The 17,660-nt window shown below is 39.6% G+C and overlaps 1 protein-coding gene across 1 annotated transcript; it reads right to left on the bottom strand.

Annotated features, from left to right (window-relative positions):
* Positions 1 to 209: 209 nt before the first annotated feature.
* LOC117399212 (heat shock 70 kDa protein 12A-like) lies at positions 210 to 17,291 on the bottom strand. The gene is made up of 4 exons (XM_059022753.1): positions 16,947 to 17,291; positions 15,986 to 16,210; positions 2,965 to 3,136; positions 210 to 1,869 (listed from the first exon to the last, which is right to left on the bottom strand). The coding sequence occupies exons 1-4, from the start codon at positions 17,223 to 17,225 to the stop codon at positions 824 to 826; spliced, it is 1,722 nt and encodes a 573-aa protein (XP_058878736.1). The 5' UTR covers positions 17,226 to 17,291; the 3' UTR covers positions 210 to 823.
* Positions 17,292 to 17,660: the final 369 nt, after the last annotated feature.

Raw genomic sequence — 17,660 nt, 5'->3', positions numbered from 1 at the left:
ATACCTCACTTATCAATAAAATATTGTTCACACTGTTAGTTAACCTGTTAGAAACAAAATCTTGCTTCAGAGCAAAAGGAACATTTTAAACAGAAAACAACTTAACAAAGGATGTACAAAGGGCGACTTTTTTGTATTTAAAATTTTTAATAGCTGGCACGTTTTCATATTTTCCACATGGCACGTATTTGTGCACTGAAACAAGAAGGTCTAAAATCAGCATATTACTATATAAACTTACACCATATTGCAAATAAATCAAGTTAAACAGCATTTATTTTGAAATCCTATTTACAAAATCAGAATGTTTCGTTCTAATTAGAAGAGAATCTCACCAACTTAAATACCCTTTAAATAAATAAAAAACACTAACAGTAATGTTTCTTATTCAGTAAGAATGGCCTAGCTAACTGTTTTCAAAGCTGTTTGCAAGGCATCTGAAAACTGTATACACTACTGTTGCAAAACTAGATATACCCATTTGTCAACAACATGCACCGCACTACTACTGTAAATGAAAAGCTATTTGGAGAGTATATCACCATGATCAACTAGACATACACCCACAGTACGTGCAGGTTAGCATATCAGAATGGGCATGCATTGTTACTGCTACAAAACTATATTAAATAAATGACTGTAATGTAATAGCTGAATAATAATAAAAAAATCTGAGATAAAACAACATAAGCCTAATTTTCAGTGTTTTCAATGGCTTTTCAATGAAAATGTTTCTCATTGAATTTAAGTTTCTTTTAGTATTTATAAATTGCATTGCTTGTAATAAAAATTGTAATTTTTTGGTGATTTCATGAACTGCTTTTCAAATTGTCAAAAAGTCTATCCTGATTGCTTGAGTCTCGTTGGAGGTCAGGTCAGTTGCTGTTGCTTGTATTTCAGTTAAACCAAATTTGATATCCAGTCTAACGCTCCGGTTCCTTCCCAGCCTGACATTTGGCATGGGCACAGTAAAGGACCCGATTTTCTCCAATCCAGGCTCGTCCACGTACATGGCATTCAGCTTCTCTGTACTGAAAAATCTGAAGCACATTGCGTTCTGATCATGGTCAATTGGTGAATAGAAATACTCAGCAACTTGCTGACAGCCCACAGATTGACCCTTTTCCACCAGTTTTTCAAAAAGATCATCACAGTAAACATAATCACCCGCTTTATTCACTCTCCGCTTTCTAGGATCATGGACTGAAGGATCAAACGGCCTACATATAGCAATGCCATATGTCAGCGCACTGACTCTAGATGCGATTATTTTGGGGTCATTTCCAAACAAAATTGCTCCTTTAGCAATGGCTAGCTGTGAATCATAGGGGCACAGGACACGGCACCTGCTACTGAACTTTTTTCGGATTTCATCTCGTAGTAACCTGCTTGATGCGTACCCGCCAACAAGCAAGATGTAGTCTATACTAATCTCTGGAGTGGACAGGATAGGCTTGATTGCCTTAACTATATGGTTTACACTGGATTTAAAAAGCGTCTTGAGTTTGTTGTATGTAATTTTGATAGATCCATCTGACCAAGAGGCTCCATCTACCTTTTTAAAAAAGCAAGATATATCATCCTGTTTGTCTTGTGCTAATTTGCTCAAATTGTAGTGACATGAAATGTATATATCCTCTTCCTTTCCAACACATTTTTGAAAGGAAAAGTTGTACATCATTTTTTGAAGTTCTGCAGGATGTTCCTTCTCATACCTGTCCCACACATCTGGGTGGAAAATGTCCCTGAGGAAGCTTCTGAATTCTTTGTCTACAGACGACCCTCCCCACCCCCCTCCTGATGCTTTCTGCAGCTCTTTCAGGGACCCACCTTCCAGGACCTCATGCACAGTGATGTCTACTGTTCCACCTGAAATATAAACAATATATACAATAAAATGATACAGAATCCACATGACTTATTCCCTGCATGTTTTGACAGGGAAAGGTTACGCCAATAGTAACTAGAAACAAAACAAAAACAAAGCATCCCCAGTTGCATAATCTAAGGAGTATGTCATATTCGACTGAATTGTTTGTAAACATGAAGTAATATGGAAATGTGAAGATCTGTTTCATTTATATGACCAGAGGATTAAAAAAGATTTGTCTCATATGAAGTTTTGTTCACCTTATTTGCAAATTGGTGTTCTTTATTTACCTACAGTATGATGTATGAGGTGTTTTTTATTGTAATGTTATTTTATTTTTTTTTGGTAAAAACACGGTGGTAACTCAAGTTTCTCATTGTTAGAATTTTTTTTTTCTACCGCATACTGTACATAATATGAATTTCTTAATTAAAGTTAATGTATGATTTATCTCCATTTAAATAAAGAAATAAATAAATATTTCCATACATAAATATTATAGGCTGGGTTTACTCGCTGGTCAGATCTAGACTGCAGAAATTGCAAAAATAAATGAACCTGGAGATTATCACCTTGAACCAGACCTTTAAACAACGAATTACAGCACGTACGTGGATTTACATGATATGGAATTGAAGCAACGATCGAGTTATGTCAGATGCTATCAGCCGACATGCAGCAGGGTACCATACTCAGAGGAGTTATACTATAAATTTAAGTGTTATCTGGTTTAGCATTCCTTGCCACCAGTTCATTTCACCCCCCTCTTGAAATCAGCTATAAAAAAACACCAAAAGATGTGCTTGTGATTGGTTCTCTGCTATAGTAGGCACAACTTTCCAGTTTAAATAAGGAATGCCTGTTCTTGAACTTTTAGGAATTGGTGGTTAGAAGAGCCCAGCAAAGAGCTACCAGACTAGTCCCAGGGCTAAAAGATATGCTTTAGGAAGGCAACTCGATCTGTTTAGCCTTGAACAAAGAAAGGGTAGGAGAGACTTAATAAATGTATTTAAAAACTAATCAGCTATCGAATGGCCTCCTCTCATTTTATAAAGATCATGTTCTAGACTTGTACACATTATCCTTCTGCTTACCTCCACAATCAACAACAATATACTGTGTTCCTGGACTCTGTTCTAGTTTTTCTTGATCTTTTCCTTCTTGTACAAAGCCAGTGCTGGGCAGCTGTTTGCACCACACTGAAGCAGCCTCAGGCTCCAGGGCCAGAACCAGGTTCTCTGAACCCATCTCCTCTACCAGTCCTGCCTGGTTGGTGTAAGAAAATTAGGGAATTGGGGTTATACAGTGTAATGAGTTACTGCACTAGCTTTTCATCAGGGTAAGAATCCAGCTTAGGTCACAAATGAAATGAGCTGTCAATGGACATCACAAAACCACCACACAACTCCTCAGCAAGGTTTAATATTGAAACTGCATTCTTACATTGGATATGTTAGCTCCAACAGCACTAGTTTAGTCAACAATACAGACTCAAGCTGGAGCCACAATGAAAGAAAACAACTTTCCTTTAGTTATTTTATTAATAAAAACTTTATGTTCCTGTAAACATTGTCAAAGCTTTCATTTTAATGGGTTGCAAGCATAGATCTGCCATACTTGGAAGCATATATACTTTAGAGCAGTGAAAAGGTAAACATGAGAACATGAGGGATAAACATGAAGGATCTCACACCATTTATTTCACATATTACAGATTTTAACACTTTATATGTAAACTATGGTGTCTCGGTAGGTATTTAAATTTCAAGCTATATTGGGAAAAGCTGTATGTGCCATATACCTTGGTCCATGCTGATCATTTTTCACCAGATTTCACAAGTTTCTGTGACTTTACTATACTAAAATGCTAATTTTAATAAATGTTAATTTTTTAAATCTCGTATATAGAAACACATAAAACCAAACATTTTGCATCACCTGCATCACATTACATATATATATATATATATATATATATATATATATATATATATATATATATATATATATATATATATATATATATATATATATAAACATAATTTAGATTTTAACATCATGTGATCAAAGAAACTACAAAATTAAATGGCAAAAATCTACCGGAAGCCATAATAGTACTACAGTATTTCATGTTCATTTTTGCAATGTCACATTTTTTAATTTTTGTCATTTTTTTAAGTATATGGAAAACTATAAAGCGGTATGTAATTTAATATGTAAAATTAACACTATTCATCAAAATGTGTTAATTCTATAGGGTGAAGCAAAATGTGTTATTTCTATAGCATGATGCAAAACTTTTGGCCATAGCTGTATATATGTAACAGATTACAATGATATGCAAGTATTGTAAGTTTTGAAAAATAATTTCTTAGATATCTGTTATAATAACAGTCCATGTTAAAAATAAATACATTTAAAATTGTTAACTGCATAGCACTTGTATTCATACATAAACTTACATTCTAAATTGGGGAAATCATCTCAGTCCAATATATCAAGCACATCTACTACAATTGTTTGTATAATACATTTACAACAATAAGCAATACAGTGGCATGTATTGCTTTACTGTAATCTGCAGGTTGGTCCGGAAATAATAAAAGTCCCGATCTGTTACACCCACTCATAACACAAACACAAGTCCACAGCGTGTGCTCTAGTGCTCGTGGTGCAAATACGGTTTATTGTACAAACAAAGTGAAGTGTTGTCCGGGTTTAGTACTGGCCTTTGGCGACAGCTCCGGATTGTATTTCAGCCGTCAAAAAAATAACAAACAGTATTTTCAGACAAGACAAGAAACAAACAAAACATTCATGATAACAACACAGGTTTCTCCTTCCGGTTCATGTTTAACCATTACAAAAGAACAGATCACATTGCTCCATCCCCTTTTATACTATTGTGACAGAAATACAATGATTCTTGGTAGTAAATCTCCCTCCCGACCTGTGAGGTCGCTAAGTAGCGAGAATAGAGTTCCCTGGATGGGCTAGTCTGATAAGTTCTTTCCCAGGGTCCAGGGGAAGTCGGCCAGCTAGAAAGGGGGCGGAATCCCCGTTGACCTGGTGAAGCTGGCTATCCTCTGTCGCCTCAACATCACCGCTGAGACTCACCAAGTACAATTCAGGGAGTACCGCAGGTCCCTGTAGACACGCCCCAGGGTGGTCGCAGAGCGGTTGTGCGACCACATGGTACATTGGCTGACCCCTGAGAAGAAAACCAACCTGCAAATGGGGGAGGCGGTGGTAGTGGAGCAATTATGCCATGTGGTCGGTGCCAATACCCAAGCCTGGATATGGTGCTACAACCCCGACACCCTGGAGGACGCTGTGAAGCTGGCCGAGGATTTTGAGGACTCCCTGGTTTCCGCCCGGAACGGGATACTGTCACCTGGTAGTAGAGGTGGCGGAAAGGTTGCCACACCCAGTTATTCTGGGTCAAGACTGGCCAAAATCTAAAGAATTAATGCAAATAGTGGCAGTCTCAGCCGCACACGTAAACGTGGCAGAAAAGAGGAAAAGGGAATCAATTGGTGATGTGTTTCCTTTTCAAGCTGAAATGTTTTGTCCTATTTTCCATCCTAGAAAAATGAATAGAGAAGGACCGCAAAATGGGAGGGTCTGATGGGAGAGCACTCGGATGGTAATAAACACCAGTAAAAGGGAACTGGAACGCAGTGTGACTGAGAGGGTGAGGTTACTGGGCCATCTAGGGCAGATGTTAATCCTGCCCCTCTCAATATACCGGACGTGGTACTCAAGCACAGCTATAGTGTGGGGCCAACATAATGACCTGTCACTAGTGCACGCTTGGGGGCAGGTCCGGTCTATTGAATGTAAGGATGTTGATGGTGCTGGGGCGCTAGTATTTCCGCACTTCAGTATCAAGGGGCAATTACTGTATAGGGTAAACCTAGCCGCGGGCACAGGACAGTCTGTAACACAGTTATTGGTTCCCCCGTCTTGTTGGACCGAGGTCATGAGGCTGGCGCATGATATCCCTTTTGCAGGGCACCTCGGAGCTGACAAGACAAGGGAACGGATATTGGCTCGATTCTATTGGGTAAGACTTCATACTGATGTGTCGAAATATGTAGCTGCATGCCCAGACTGCCAACGAGTAGCACTGGGTCGAGTGCGCCCTTTGGTTCCACTGCTGATTATTTCCACCCCCTTTGAAGGCATTGCAATGGACATAGTGGGCCCTTTGCTAACTTCTGATTCCGGGTATACGCATATATTAGTAATGGTAGATTATGCAACGCGATACCCGGAGGCAGTTCCACTGAGGTCCAATAGTGCCGCTGCAATAGCCACAGTTAGTGCAGATTATGGCTAGAGTAGGGATCCCCAAGGAGATTTTGACTGATCATGGAACTTACTTTGTCTAAAACATTACAGCAAGTATATAAAATATAAAAAATAAGTCCCATCAGGACATCTGTTTATCATCCACAGACAGACGGTTTGGTGGAGCGCTTTAATCAGACTTTGAAGCAGATGCTGAGACGTTTTGTAACAAGAGCAAAAACATTGGGCATCGCTTCTTCCCTACCTCCTTTTTGCAGTGAGAGAGGTGCCGCAGAGTTCGACAGGGTTCTCCCCCTTTGAGCTCTTATACGGCCGACAGCCTCGTGGCATCCTCGATCTGTTGAGAGAGGGATGGGAGGAGCCAGTGATGACTCGTGGCCCAAAAAAAGAAATGAACTAACGAAGCGAAACCGTGCTCAAACCCGATGTCTTATTTTAACCATTTTTATGTAAACATTAAGCTATCTTTCTAACATTACCAGATCTTTCATCACAAACTGTTCTACGCCAGATTGTCACAATCGAGAAAGGGTCTCTCTTATCAACAGCTGCACCTGCACTAAACTGAGCATTTGAAATGGAAGTATAGTCACACTCTGGTGCTGTTAATAACATTCTGAACTACAGCAGAGTCAGGTTCGGTTTCTGTTGATGTTTCTGGCGTTGGTGGTTTAGCTATTTTGTTGTAGAAAAATTCCAAACATGGCTATCTTTTTGCCATTTTAACAGGGCAACATCAAATTCACTCAGTTTCTAGCACGTGTGAAAGTCTCACACAAGAACAAATATAATGGTGAAGGGTCTTAAGACAGTCTTTGGTTGTTATTAAGGTTTGAAAGTTTGAAATAATCTACACACATATTCTATATACACTTACAAAAAACATACAAATATATAAAAAATCCTGGATACGCCACTGCTGCCAGGGTTTTTATTCAGGAGGGGATGGAAATGGTAACTTTAAGGTGAGTAATCACAGTGATTTCTTATTTGTGCATTGACGTTTTATTTTTGAAAAATAAAGAACAATCTTTTTTTTAACAGAAGATCCAGTAACAAAATACAATGTTGTGCAAAATAGTTTAAAAAAAAAAAATCAGTTTAGAACACTTCCAATTAAAAATAAAAAAGGAAATACAAAAACAAATCACATTATGATAATAAATAAAAATAACTAATTTCATTATTATTATTATTATTATTATTATTATTATTATTATTATTATTATTATTTATTTCTTAGCAGACACCCTTACCCAGGACGACTTACTTACGACTTAGTCGTAAACAAAAAATAAATTTGTACTTATGGTTGTTCATTTTTGTTAACTAACATTTTGTGTTCAAAGCAAAGTAAACCATTTTATGTAATCTCATAAATCCTGACTCATTTAATTACCGTTTGACTGGCGCAGGACTGCCGGTGGTAGCTGCTAGCTTGTTGTCTTCAGACGGTTCATCAAAAGTTTTCTGCCGTTTAGACAAATTAGGGCGACCAAAACAAATAGCTAATTTTTGGATTGTTTTTCCTTTCCCATACATCTGCCAGGCCATACTTCACATCTCTCACTCAGTGTTACGTCACGTTGCGCGTCCGTTTGGACTGTAAAGTGTAAAAGCTGTGTGCATTGACCAGTCAGAAGAGTTCAAGGTTGAACCTCTCACGAATAACAGTAAATATCCCAATCACAAACACAAATTTGAAACGCGCGCTTTGGCAGACAGCAAGCATGTCCTTAGTCAGTTGTGAGTGGCAGTTCATTTGTATACTAATTGAAAGCAGTACTGACTGAAGCGTATTGAGGCCACCAAAAAAAATCTTTTCAGCACTTTTTTTTCTGTAACGCAGTGGCTAGGCCACTGTCTGGCAGAAATCTGGGGGGGGGGGGGGGACATGACCAGGTGTGCCCCCCCCCCACGCGTCGCCACTGGAAGGAGCACAAAGGCTTGTCCAAAAATGTAGCAGATCGCCTGGATTTGGTCGGTCGTTTGGCCCAGGACAACCTCAAATTGACTCAGCACAGGCAACAGCAGCATTACAATAAAAAATGCATGAATTCGAACATTTCGACCTGGAGACAAGGTAATGCTGCTGCTTTCCTCCTCAGAATCAAAGTTATGTGCTAAATGGCAGGGGCCATATGAAGTGATTCGGGCTATAGGAAAGGTGAATTATGAAATTAGACAGCCTGATCGCCGTAATGAATGTGAAATTTATCATATAAATGTATTAAAGTCCTGGCAGGCAAGGGAGGCCTTATTTATAGCACCAGGCAATGTAGAGGATGATTTAAACCCCTGTCCAGAAACCCCTAGCACTAAAATAATTTCGATGGGGGAACAATTGGTTCCAGGTCAGCAAAGGGAACTGTGTAAGCTTATTGAGGAGTTCAGCTATGTTTTCTCTGACTTGCCCGGTAGGACTAACTTGGTTCAATATGACATTATCTCTCCCTCAGGTGTCACAGTATGAGAGAGACCTTACCGGATTCCAGAAAGACGACGAAGTGGCGTTTGCAAAGAGGTATGGGACATGCTCGAACTTGGGGTGATTGAGCCTTCCAGGAGTGAGTGGTGCAGTCCAATTGTCATAGTGGCCAAGTAAGATAGCACCAACCACTTTTGTGTGGACTTCCGGAAGGTAAACGCTATTGCCAAGTTTGATGCGTACCCTATGCCTCAGGTCGACAAACTTCTAGATAGACTGGGAAAGGCAAAGTTTATCTCTACTCTGGACCAGACGAAGGGATACTGGCAGATACCCTTGACCTCCAGTTCTAGAGAGAAAACCGCATTTTCAACACCAGAAGGGCTGTTCCACTTTAAAACCAGGCCGTTTGGGCTGCCTTAGCCGGTTATTACCACCGCTTTATCCCAGAATATTCCACAGTGGTTAACCCTTTAGTAGACCTCACCAAAAAGAGTGCAACAAATTTAATTAAGTGGTCAGTTGAGTGTCAGGAGGCGTTTGATATTATTAAGTGTAAACTTTGCCAGGTCCCCACTCTTATCACACCTGGTTTCACCAAGAGATTCATCCTCCACACCGATGGGTTGGATGTGTGTTTGGGTGCGGTCTTGTCCCCAAAGGTAGACGGAGTAGAACATCCGATACTGTATCTCAGTAAAAAGATGCTTCCTCTGGAGCGCAACTACTCAAACTCTTTGGCTGAAAAGGAGTGTTTGGCCATTAAATGGGCTACTCACTCTTTACGATATTACCTGCTGGGACATTCATTTGATCTTGTCACAAACCACGCCTCACTCAAGTGTTTAAGCACAATGAAGGACAGCAATGCCCGGATAACTCGGTGGTATCTGGCGTTGCAGCCCTTCATGTACCACATGGTACACCGTGCGGGGAAAGATCACCAAAATGCGGATTTTTCCCGGGAGGGGGGTGTAATGGGAAAGATAGATTCAGCCGAGTGTTCCTTGGGCTCCATTCTGAGCGGCGGGATATGTAACAGAAATACAATGATTCTTGGTAGTAAATCTCCCTCCCGACCTGTGAGGGTGCTAAGCTGAACGGGCTGGCCTGACAGTTCTTTCCCGGGGTTCAAGGGAAGTCGTACAGCTAGAAAGGGGGTGGAACTCTGCTGCATTAACACATTGACCTGGAAGGGAAACGACGTGGCAGTCGCAGATTGGAGGGACAACTGCAGTCGTTTACCAAGGGGTCATGTGTGACGGCATAAAAGGGGACGTAGAGACGCAATCTGTTCCTTCGCTTTGGTTTTGTGATTGAACCTGAAAGGACCCGTGAGAGACCCAGTGATAAAAAAAGTACTGTGAGTGTTCTGTTTTGTTTGTCTATAATTGTTTGTTTGTTATCATTAGACGGCTAACATGTTCCGGAGCTGTCGCCAAGGGCCAGCAGAAAACCCGGAACAGCACTTCACTTTTGTCAAGAATAAACTTGTATCACCCACCACGAGCACTACAGCACGCACCCAGGACTGGTGATCGTGTTTGTACATTGTGGGAAAGATACGTGTGTTTATTATTTGGGACTGCAACCCATTTGTTTGTATCCAGTGCATTATACATTGTTGTGTACTGACTAGAGTTATTGTTTGGTCGCCAGACCAGGATTATAATTAATAAAACCCCTTTCCAAATGGATTACAATTTTCTGTCTGTTCATTGTGCACTGCATTGCTCCTGCACCTGTACACAATCAACCACTTTGCCACAACCATCTATCATGACCCCTTGGTCAATGAGTGCAACAACTCCTCCAATCCGCAGCTGCCACACTGTTTCCCTTCTGGGTTGATGATTTAGTGTACCGGAGCTCCGCCATCTTTCTATATAACCAACTTCAGCCTAACCCTGGGAATGAATTATCTGGCCATCCAGTCTGTTCCCTTTACATAGCACCCTCCCAGATTGGGAGAGAGATGTATAACCAAGAATCACTGTCTGTCACACTCATATATATTAAAACTTGAAATGCTCAAAATTAGAAGTTAGAGTATTCTTGCTCTCAGGTAGCAATATGTTTTTTTTCCCTTTAAAGGGCTTAATTATCAGCTCACATCAGCTCATATGGCATAAATACTGGACACGGAGGTGACACAGACAGAGAAGCCTTTAATGCCACCAGGATCATCGTGGACCATCAGTGAATAATCTCACATTTTTTACTCTAAAATGTGATTTTACATTTTTTGAAGGTCATATGAAACACATTTTAATAATTGAACATTTAATTAAACAAGAATTATATTTGATCTCAAATATGCACATTTGTCAGATTTCCAGCATATCTTTTTTTTTTATCATCCCCCAATCCATTTTACAACAACAGTTATACAACTTGTGAGGTCACTGGCTACCTGGGTGTTAAAAGGGAGGTTAAAAGAAGGAGAGAGCACACTTGGGACTGAATCCAGGGGAGCAGTCAGGTTTTGCAGATAAACACAAACAAATACGAGTCCAATCTTGCAAGTAATTTTTAAACCAATTTACAACAAGAGAATCAAGCCAGTATTCTGCAGTTTAATCATTTCATGGTCAACAGTATCACAACCTTTTTTTAGATCAATAAAGATAACTGTAGTATAAAGTCCCTTATCCATTGCAGAGAATATATCATTTAGTACACTGGCAATAGCAGTAACTGTTTTATGCATGAGTCTAAAATCAGACTGCTGTGGCAGCAAGAGTTTATTTTCAGTAACAAAATTCATAATCCTGTGTTACATTTTTCCAGTAATTGGACACTAATTATTGATATCAGTAGCAGATCCAGATTTAAAGATATATCAGCTTGTTTCCATCTGTTTGGAATTTGACTAGTCAGTAAAGTAGTAACATGCTTGTTAAGGAGAATTTAAAATGTCAATTCCGTATTTCAACAGAAGAATATTGGCATCATCTTCGGGACCGGCCTTTCAATTTCTAATAGACATAAGTTGCATTTTTACTTCATTGGGACAATGAAGTAAAAATGCAGCCTAAAAGATAATTCCTTATTGCAGTTTGTTTTATTATTATTTATTTATTTGGCAGACACCTTTATCCATGTTATTGTTTAGATACAATACAAGCCACTAGTATTAACTGAGACAGGCAATTGATCAGATTACCTGAATCCCTGGAGAGAGCCCTCAGACTGATTCACAGTTTGTTTTAACTGTTGGAGTACAGGTGGGAAAGTACTTTTAGGGATCAGTTGTTCAAAAGAAAAACTGGCTTGAATAAAATGTTGATTAAAAAGGTTTGCAATGTTGTCCCTATCATCACACTTAATACCATTCATAATAAATTATTTAGGAAATTCATGTTTCTGGACTCCTGTAAGATTTTGTACACGTTTCCAAAATTTTAGTATTTTGCAAATTCTCAGTAGTAAGATTTAGGTAATAAGATGCTTTAGATTACGTATTTCTTTTATACACTGATTTCTAAGTTTTCTATATTCAATCCAGTCAGATGAACAAGAGGATGACTTAGCTTTATCCTATGTGCAATCTAAGTTTACACAGAATTGTAATATTATAATTATACCAGTGGAGAGATGAGACCTTTATTGAATACGCCATCAAGAGTGACATGGGACCTGAGCACACAAATGCAGTGCAGCACAACAGAAAAGGCACCTCATGTTGAACAGAGAAGCAACAGCATACAACAACATGAAAACACAACACCACCACCACTCAAGAGAACCAGAAGACAGAAGTGGTAGTGTAAGGTTTACACAGATTTGAAAAGAGTCACACCAGAGTTGCCAGTGTAAGGCTTATAAGTTAGCTAAACATGGATTTAACTACTTTCTTACGCTGTAAGGATGAGATCAGACCATGTTTCAAATTTCAACAGTGTTTACCATTTATTAGCTCCAAATAATAACATTGCATTCTACACTGAACGTTATTGTTTAAATACAATACGTGCCACTAGTATTAACAGAGATCAGCAATTGATCAGATTACCTGAATCCCCAGAGACAGCCCTCAGACTGATTCACTGATGGTCCACGATGATCCTAGAGGCATTAAAGGCTTCTCTGTCTGTGTCACCTCCATGTCCGGTATTTATGCTATATCGGCTTTGGACATATGTGACTATGGTACTGTCTGTTTTTGTTATCTTACTAATTATCAAAAGCTGTTATTCCATTCAAGTACAACCGACCACTATCCAATCTCGTGGTTAAATGTTTACGATATTTCACTCCATAAATTTCTGCACATGCTTTAAAGTCACTTCCAGCAAACTAGTTTAATATTTACCAATAAATTTACTCTCATATGATATTTCCAATACATTTCCCTCCTACAGTAGTAGTGGGCAACTCAATTATCCACAGGCTTGCGGGTGCCAGGTGCCAGGGTCAGAGACATCACATCGTGGATTGACAAGCTACTGGTGTGATGAAAAAACAATTTATAACGAATTTGGAATTAAAAATCATTTTTTAACAGTTAGGTATTCTCCCCTAAAACCAGGCCAAACTTTTTCCTTCACAAAATACACCTTGGAAATATATACAATATGCTGGAAATGCAAGACCAGTTCATCTCAAACAGTAAGAAGGCCAAACTAAACAGTATCCAAAATGGTTTAATCGATCCATTAAGCAAAGCATGAGGAAGAAAAGGGAGATCTACAGAGTACAAAAAAGATAACAGCACAGCAAAATAACAAGGAAGTGCATGTGCAGGTAAAAGAAAAAGATATCAGACAAGTTAAAATAGATATGACATTAAACATACCCCCAAACAGTTCTTCCAATACCCCAACAGCAAAAGAACAGTCAAGGAAGATGTCAAGAGCCTAAGTAACAACATGAGGAATAGAGTGGAGGATGACAAAGCCTATGACATCATATATTTGGTGTCACGTCAAACTGCAATCCATGGGAATACAAGGAAGTACATGGAACTGAATACAAAACTGGTTAAAACACAGGAACCAGAGAGTACTTGTTAGAGGGGAGACCTCTATCTGGGGAAATGTACTCAGTGGGGTGCTGCAGGGCTCCGTCCTTGGACCACTGAGGTTTCTTATCTACATCAACGACTTAAATCGGGGGATAATTAGCAAACCTGTGAAATCTGCAGAAATGCAACACTTGGGGGAGTGGCCAATATGCTTACAGTCATCACGGAAATCAAGAGTTTCAGACCGCATAAAGAACTGGGCAAAAAACGTGGCAAATGAAATTCAAGGTCAACAAATGTAACGTGTTAGATGCTAGTCACAAAAACATAAGATCCAAATACCAAAGGGCTGGTATAGAACAGGCTCACCAAGAGAAAGACTTGGTGTTGTAATGGATTTGTTGATGTTAGCAACCACGCAGTGCGGGGAAGCAATCAAAAAGGCAAACAGAATGCTTGGGTATATAGCCAAAGCTGTAGAATACAAATCCAAGACGCTTATGCTGAGATTGTATAATGCACTGGTGAGACTGCAGTTGGAGTACTGTGTTCAATTCTGGTCACCACAGCACCAAAGGGACATTGTGACCTTGAAGAGAGTCCAATGAAGAGCAAACAGACTAATTCCAGGGCTTAAAGGAATGAGCTATGAAGATAGGCTGAAAACACGGAATCGGTTAGCCTAGAACAAAGAAAAATCAGGGGGGACATGACTGGAGTCCTTAAAATTTTAAAAGGAGTTGACATAGTTAACCCAAACCAATACTTTAAGTACAGTGCAGAAACCAGGGCCAGTGGACACCGTTGGAAATTAAGTGGATAGGGTTACCTAGTCATGTTGTTGAGGCAGAATCACTTGGATCCTTTAGACCAAACTTGACAAAGTTCTGAGATCAACTTTGTTCAGAGGGTAAATGGGCAAGACAAAAGATTTAAGTGCCTTTGAACGGGGTATGATAGTAGGTGCCAGGCGCGTCGGTTTGAGTGTGTCAAGAACTGCAATGCTGCTGGGTTTTTCACGCTCAACAGTTTCCCGTGTGTATCAAGGATGGTCCACCACCCAAAGGACATCCAGCCAATGGCAGGCCAGTGGTCGAAAACGGCTCATTGATGAAAGAGGCCAAAGGAGGCTGACACGAATTGTGCAGAGCAACAGACAGGCTACAGTTTGTCAACTGACAGTCCAGTACAACATTGTTGCAGAAAGACCCATAAAAGAATGCACAACTCGTCGTACCTTGACACGAATGGGGTATGGCAGCCGACGACCGAACAGAGTTCGACTTCTTTCAGCAAAACACAAGAAACTGCGGTTGCAGTGGGCTAAGGAACGAAAACACTGGACACTGGAGGATTGGAAAAACATTGGCTGGTCTGATGAATCCCGGTTCTTGCTGTTTCACACTGATGGGAGGACTAGGGTATGGAGAAAACCACATGAGTACATGCATCCATCATGCCGCGTGTCAACATTGCAGGCTGGTGGTGGTGGTGTGATGGTGTGGGGTGTGTTTTCATGGCACACATTGGGCCCCTTGATAAAAGTGGAGCAACGTTTGAATGCCACAGGATATCTGAATATCATTGCCAATCAGGTGCATCCCTTCATGGCAGCAGTGTATCCATCTGCTAATGGATTTTTTCAGCAGGATAATGCCCCATGCCACAAGACTAGGATTGTCTAGGAAGGGTTCCACGAACATGACAGTGAATTCAGCTTACTGCAGTGGCCTGCCCAGTCACCAGATCTCAATCCAATTGAGCATCTGTGGGATGAGATGGAACGAGCTATTCGGAGGAGAGATCCACTACCAGCCAACTTGACACAACTGTGGGAAGCATTGGAGTCAACATGGGCCAGCATCCCTGTGGAACGCTTTCGACACCTTGTAGAGTCCATGCCCCAATGAATTGAGGCTGTTCTGAGGGCAAAAGGGGGTGCAACTCAATATTAGGAAGGTGTTCCTAATGTTTTGTACACTCAGTGTATATAGTTGTGTGTGATATATTTAAATATGTAGTATTGGTGTGGGGGTTAGACACCCACTGGATAAGAATGGTATTGCAATTATTATTGTATATACTGTATTTTATTTGTGTGTGATGTACTATTCCCCCTAATGTTAGTAACGAGCTAGTGGCAGCATACAGGTTACAGAACACTTCATTCAGAGCCACATCATTTCTAGGGGGTATAACAAGTTTGTTTTACATTGGTGTTATTACTTTAAAAAGACTGCAGGAAACATTGGAAATTGGAGATAGGATTCTGTTTGTATTTTTACAGAGTATCAGGAAATGACAGAAATTCCAAGTATAAATGCTCAGATAATGTTTGAATTATCTAGTTTAGATGTAATCGAATCATATTTTTAATGAAAACACCTGGTCCCCAGCCCTACTGTACCTCTGTGGCAGCCAGCCTCATGAACTGTTTGGCTGCAGAGTCCCAGATAGCCGGTACTGTCAGCACCCAGGTCACATCCGAGGCAATGAACTTCTTCCCATCGGTTGAATCTCTAATGGTGCCCAAGGCGTGATCCTTCAGGTAGCGCAGGCTTTCTGTGAACACTTTCAGGGCAGGAAAAGGCTCTCCATTTTTTGCACAGATCATAATATTTTTGTTGATTGTCTGAAAGGTGCAGTATAAAAAATATATTAAACATGAAATAATGAAGGATGATCATTTATTTTTTGAAGGTGGAAAGCAAAAACTAGTTATGCCCTAAAGCGATTTTGAAATAATAATTTAAAAAAACACAAGACTTCAAACAGCTCTGAAATCTCTGAAACTGCACCTGTTAGTCAAGGTTTTGTTATGAATTTTTTTTTTAATTGAAGTTAATGGGTAAATGGCAATGAAAGCCATGGCAAAAGAAAAATATACAAAGCGATGGGCACCTTGAACCAACACGTTTTCTTGCTAATCCAAGCATTTAATGCTCAGCTGGAGCCATTGAGAAGCTTGCCCTTTCCACCCATTGAACATTTTTACAATATATCACCACAGCTGACAACTATCACAACGTGTGAGGTTAGATATAACGCCCACTGCCTTTGTGATATGTCAGCATACAGCAACTTCCATTTAAATAAAGTAAATCTTTTTTATGCCAGCTGTATTTCCTTTGTAATACCTAGATCAAGAATGGTGAATGTATTTCTTATTAGCATCCATACCCAACATTTAGCATTTCTTTTTTTATACCCTTTAGTATATCCTACTACACTATTACAATGTTTCTGTAAAGCATAGTTATATCATTTCTTTAAATAGATTTTATGAGCAGCAAACTGCGCATACATCCATGGCTATTCTGTTTCAGGTAAATCCACCCCGAGCAGCTCAAGACGAGTCAAATTCCTACCTTATTGTACAATTCCATCTTGAAATTTTCAAAAAAACAGAAACGTAAGGCATCCTTTGAAGTCATCATGTTATAGGTCTGCACTGCATCATAACCAAACTTCATGAAACGTTTCTCTTCATTAAACAGAATACAGGTTGGTGTTTTAGGGGACCTGTGTCCTTGCTCCATGCCCCAAAATACAGACCTGATATTATCCATACACGACTTTACACAGAAGCAATACCCGCTGAACGCTGTACCAAAGTCTATAGCAACTACTAGAAAAGAATCTGACATTTTCGTCTTGAATATCAGTTATTTCGCTGTAGTACTTTTAATGAACAACAAAGTTTTCTGTCTGTCCTGAAAATCTTGTTAGTTTGATATTGTCAATGCCCTATAACCAGAGAGAGTGGAGGTCATGACGTCAAGCAAGTGAAACTAGATTTATTGAAATTCTACATTCGGTTTAGTTTTACCGACCGTCTTACCATGAAACGAAACTTAACACAATTATTTGAAAATGAAACCCACAAGTCACTTACACAAGTTGTAATTAACAGGCTATAGACGCTTTGCTGGGAAAAGTGTGGTTACTATTGAAAGTGACTGAAAAACATTTTACGATAGAAATACTTTACAAAAATATAACTGTATCCTTCTATGAAAATAAAACAACGTATTGGTTTATCTAGTGATTACATTCAAGTAATCAAAATGCCGCTTATACTT

This window comes from Acipenser ruthenus, chromosome 4 (assembly GCF_902713425.1).
Source record: "Acipenser ruthenus chromosome 4, fAciRut3.2 maternal haplotype, whole genome shotgun sequence".
Classification (NCBI taxonomy): domain Eukaryota; kingdom Metazoa; phylum Chordata; class Actinopteri; order Acipenseriformes; family Acipenseridae; genus Acipenser; species Acipenser ruthenus.
Note: the sequence above shows the minus strand (reverse complement) of the source record. Positions and strands in the feature narration are given on the sequence as shown.

Coding starts and splice junctions, on each gene's coding strand:
- LOC117399212 (XM_059022753.1), bottom strand. CDS start 17,225: ATGTCAGATTCTTTTCTAGTAGTTGCTATAGACTTTGGTACAGCGTTC. Junction 16,211..16,946: donor AGATGGAATTGTACAATAAG/GTAGGAATTTGA, acceptor TGCACCTTTCAG/ACAATCAACAAAAATATTAT. Junction 1,870..2,964: donor TATTGTTGTTGATTGTGGAG/GTAAGCAGAAGG, acceptor TTTATATTTCAG/GTGGAACAGTAGACATCACT.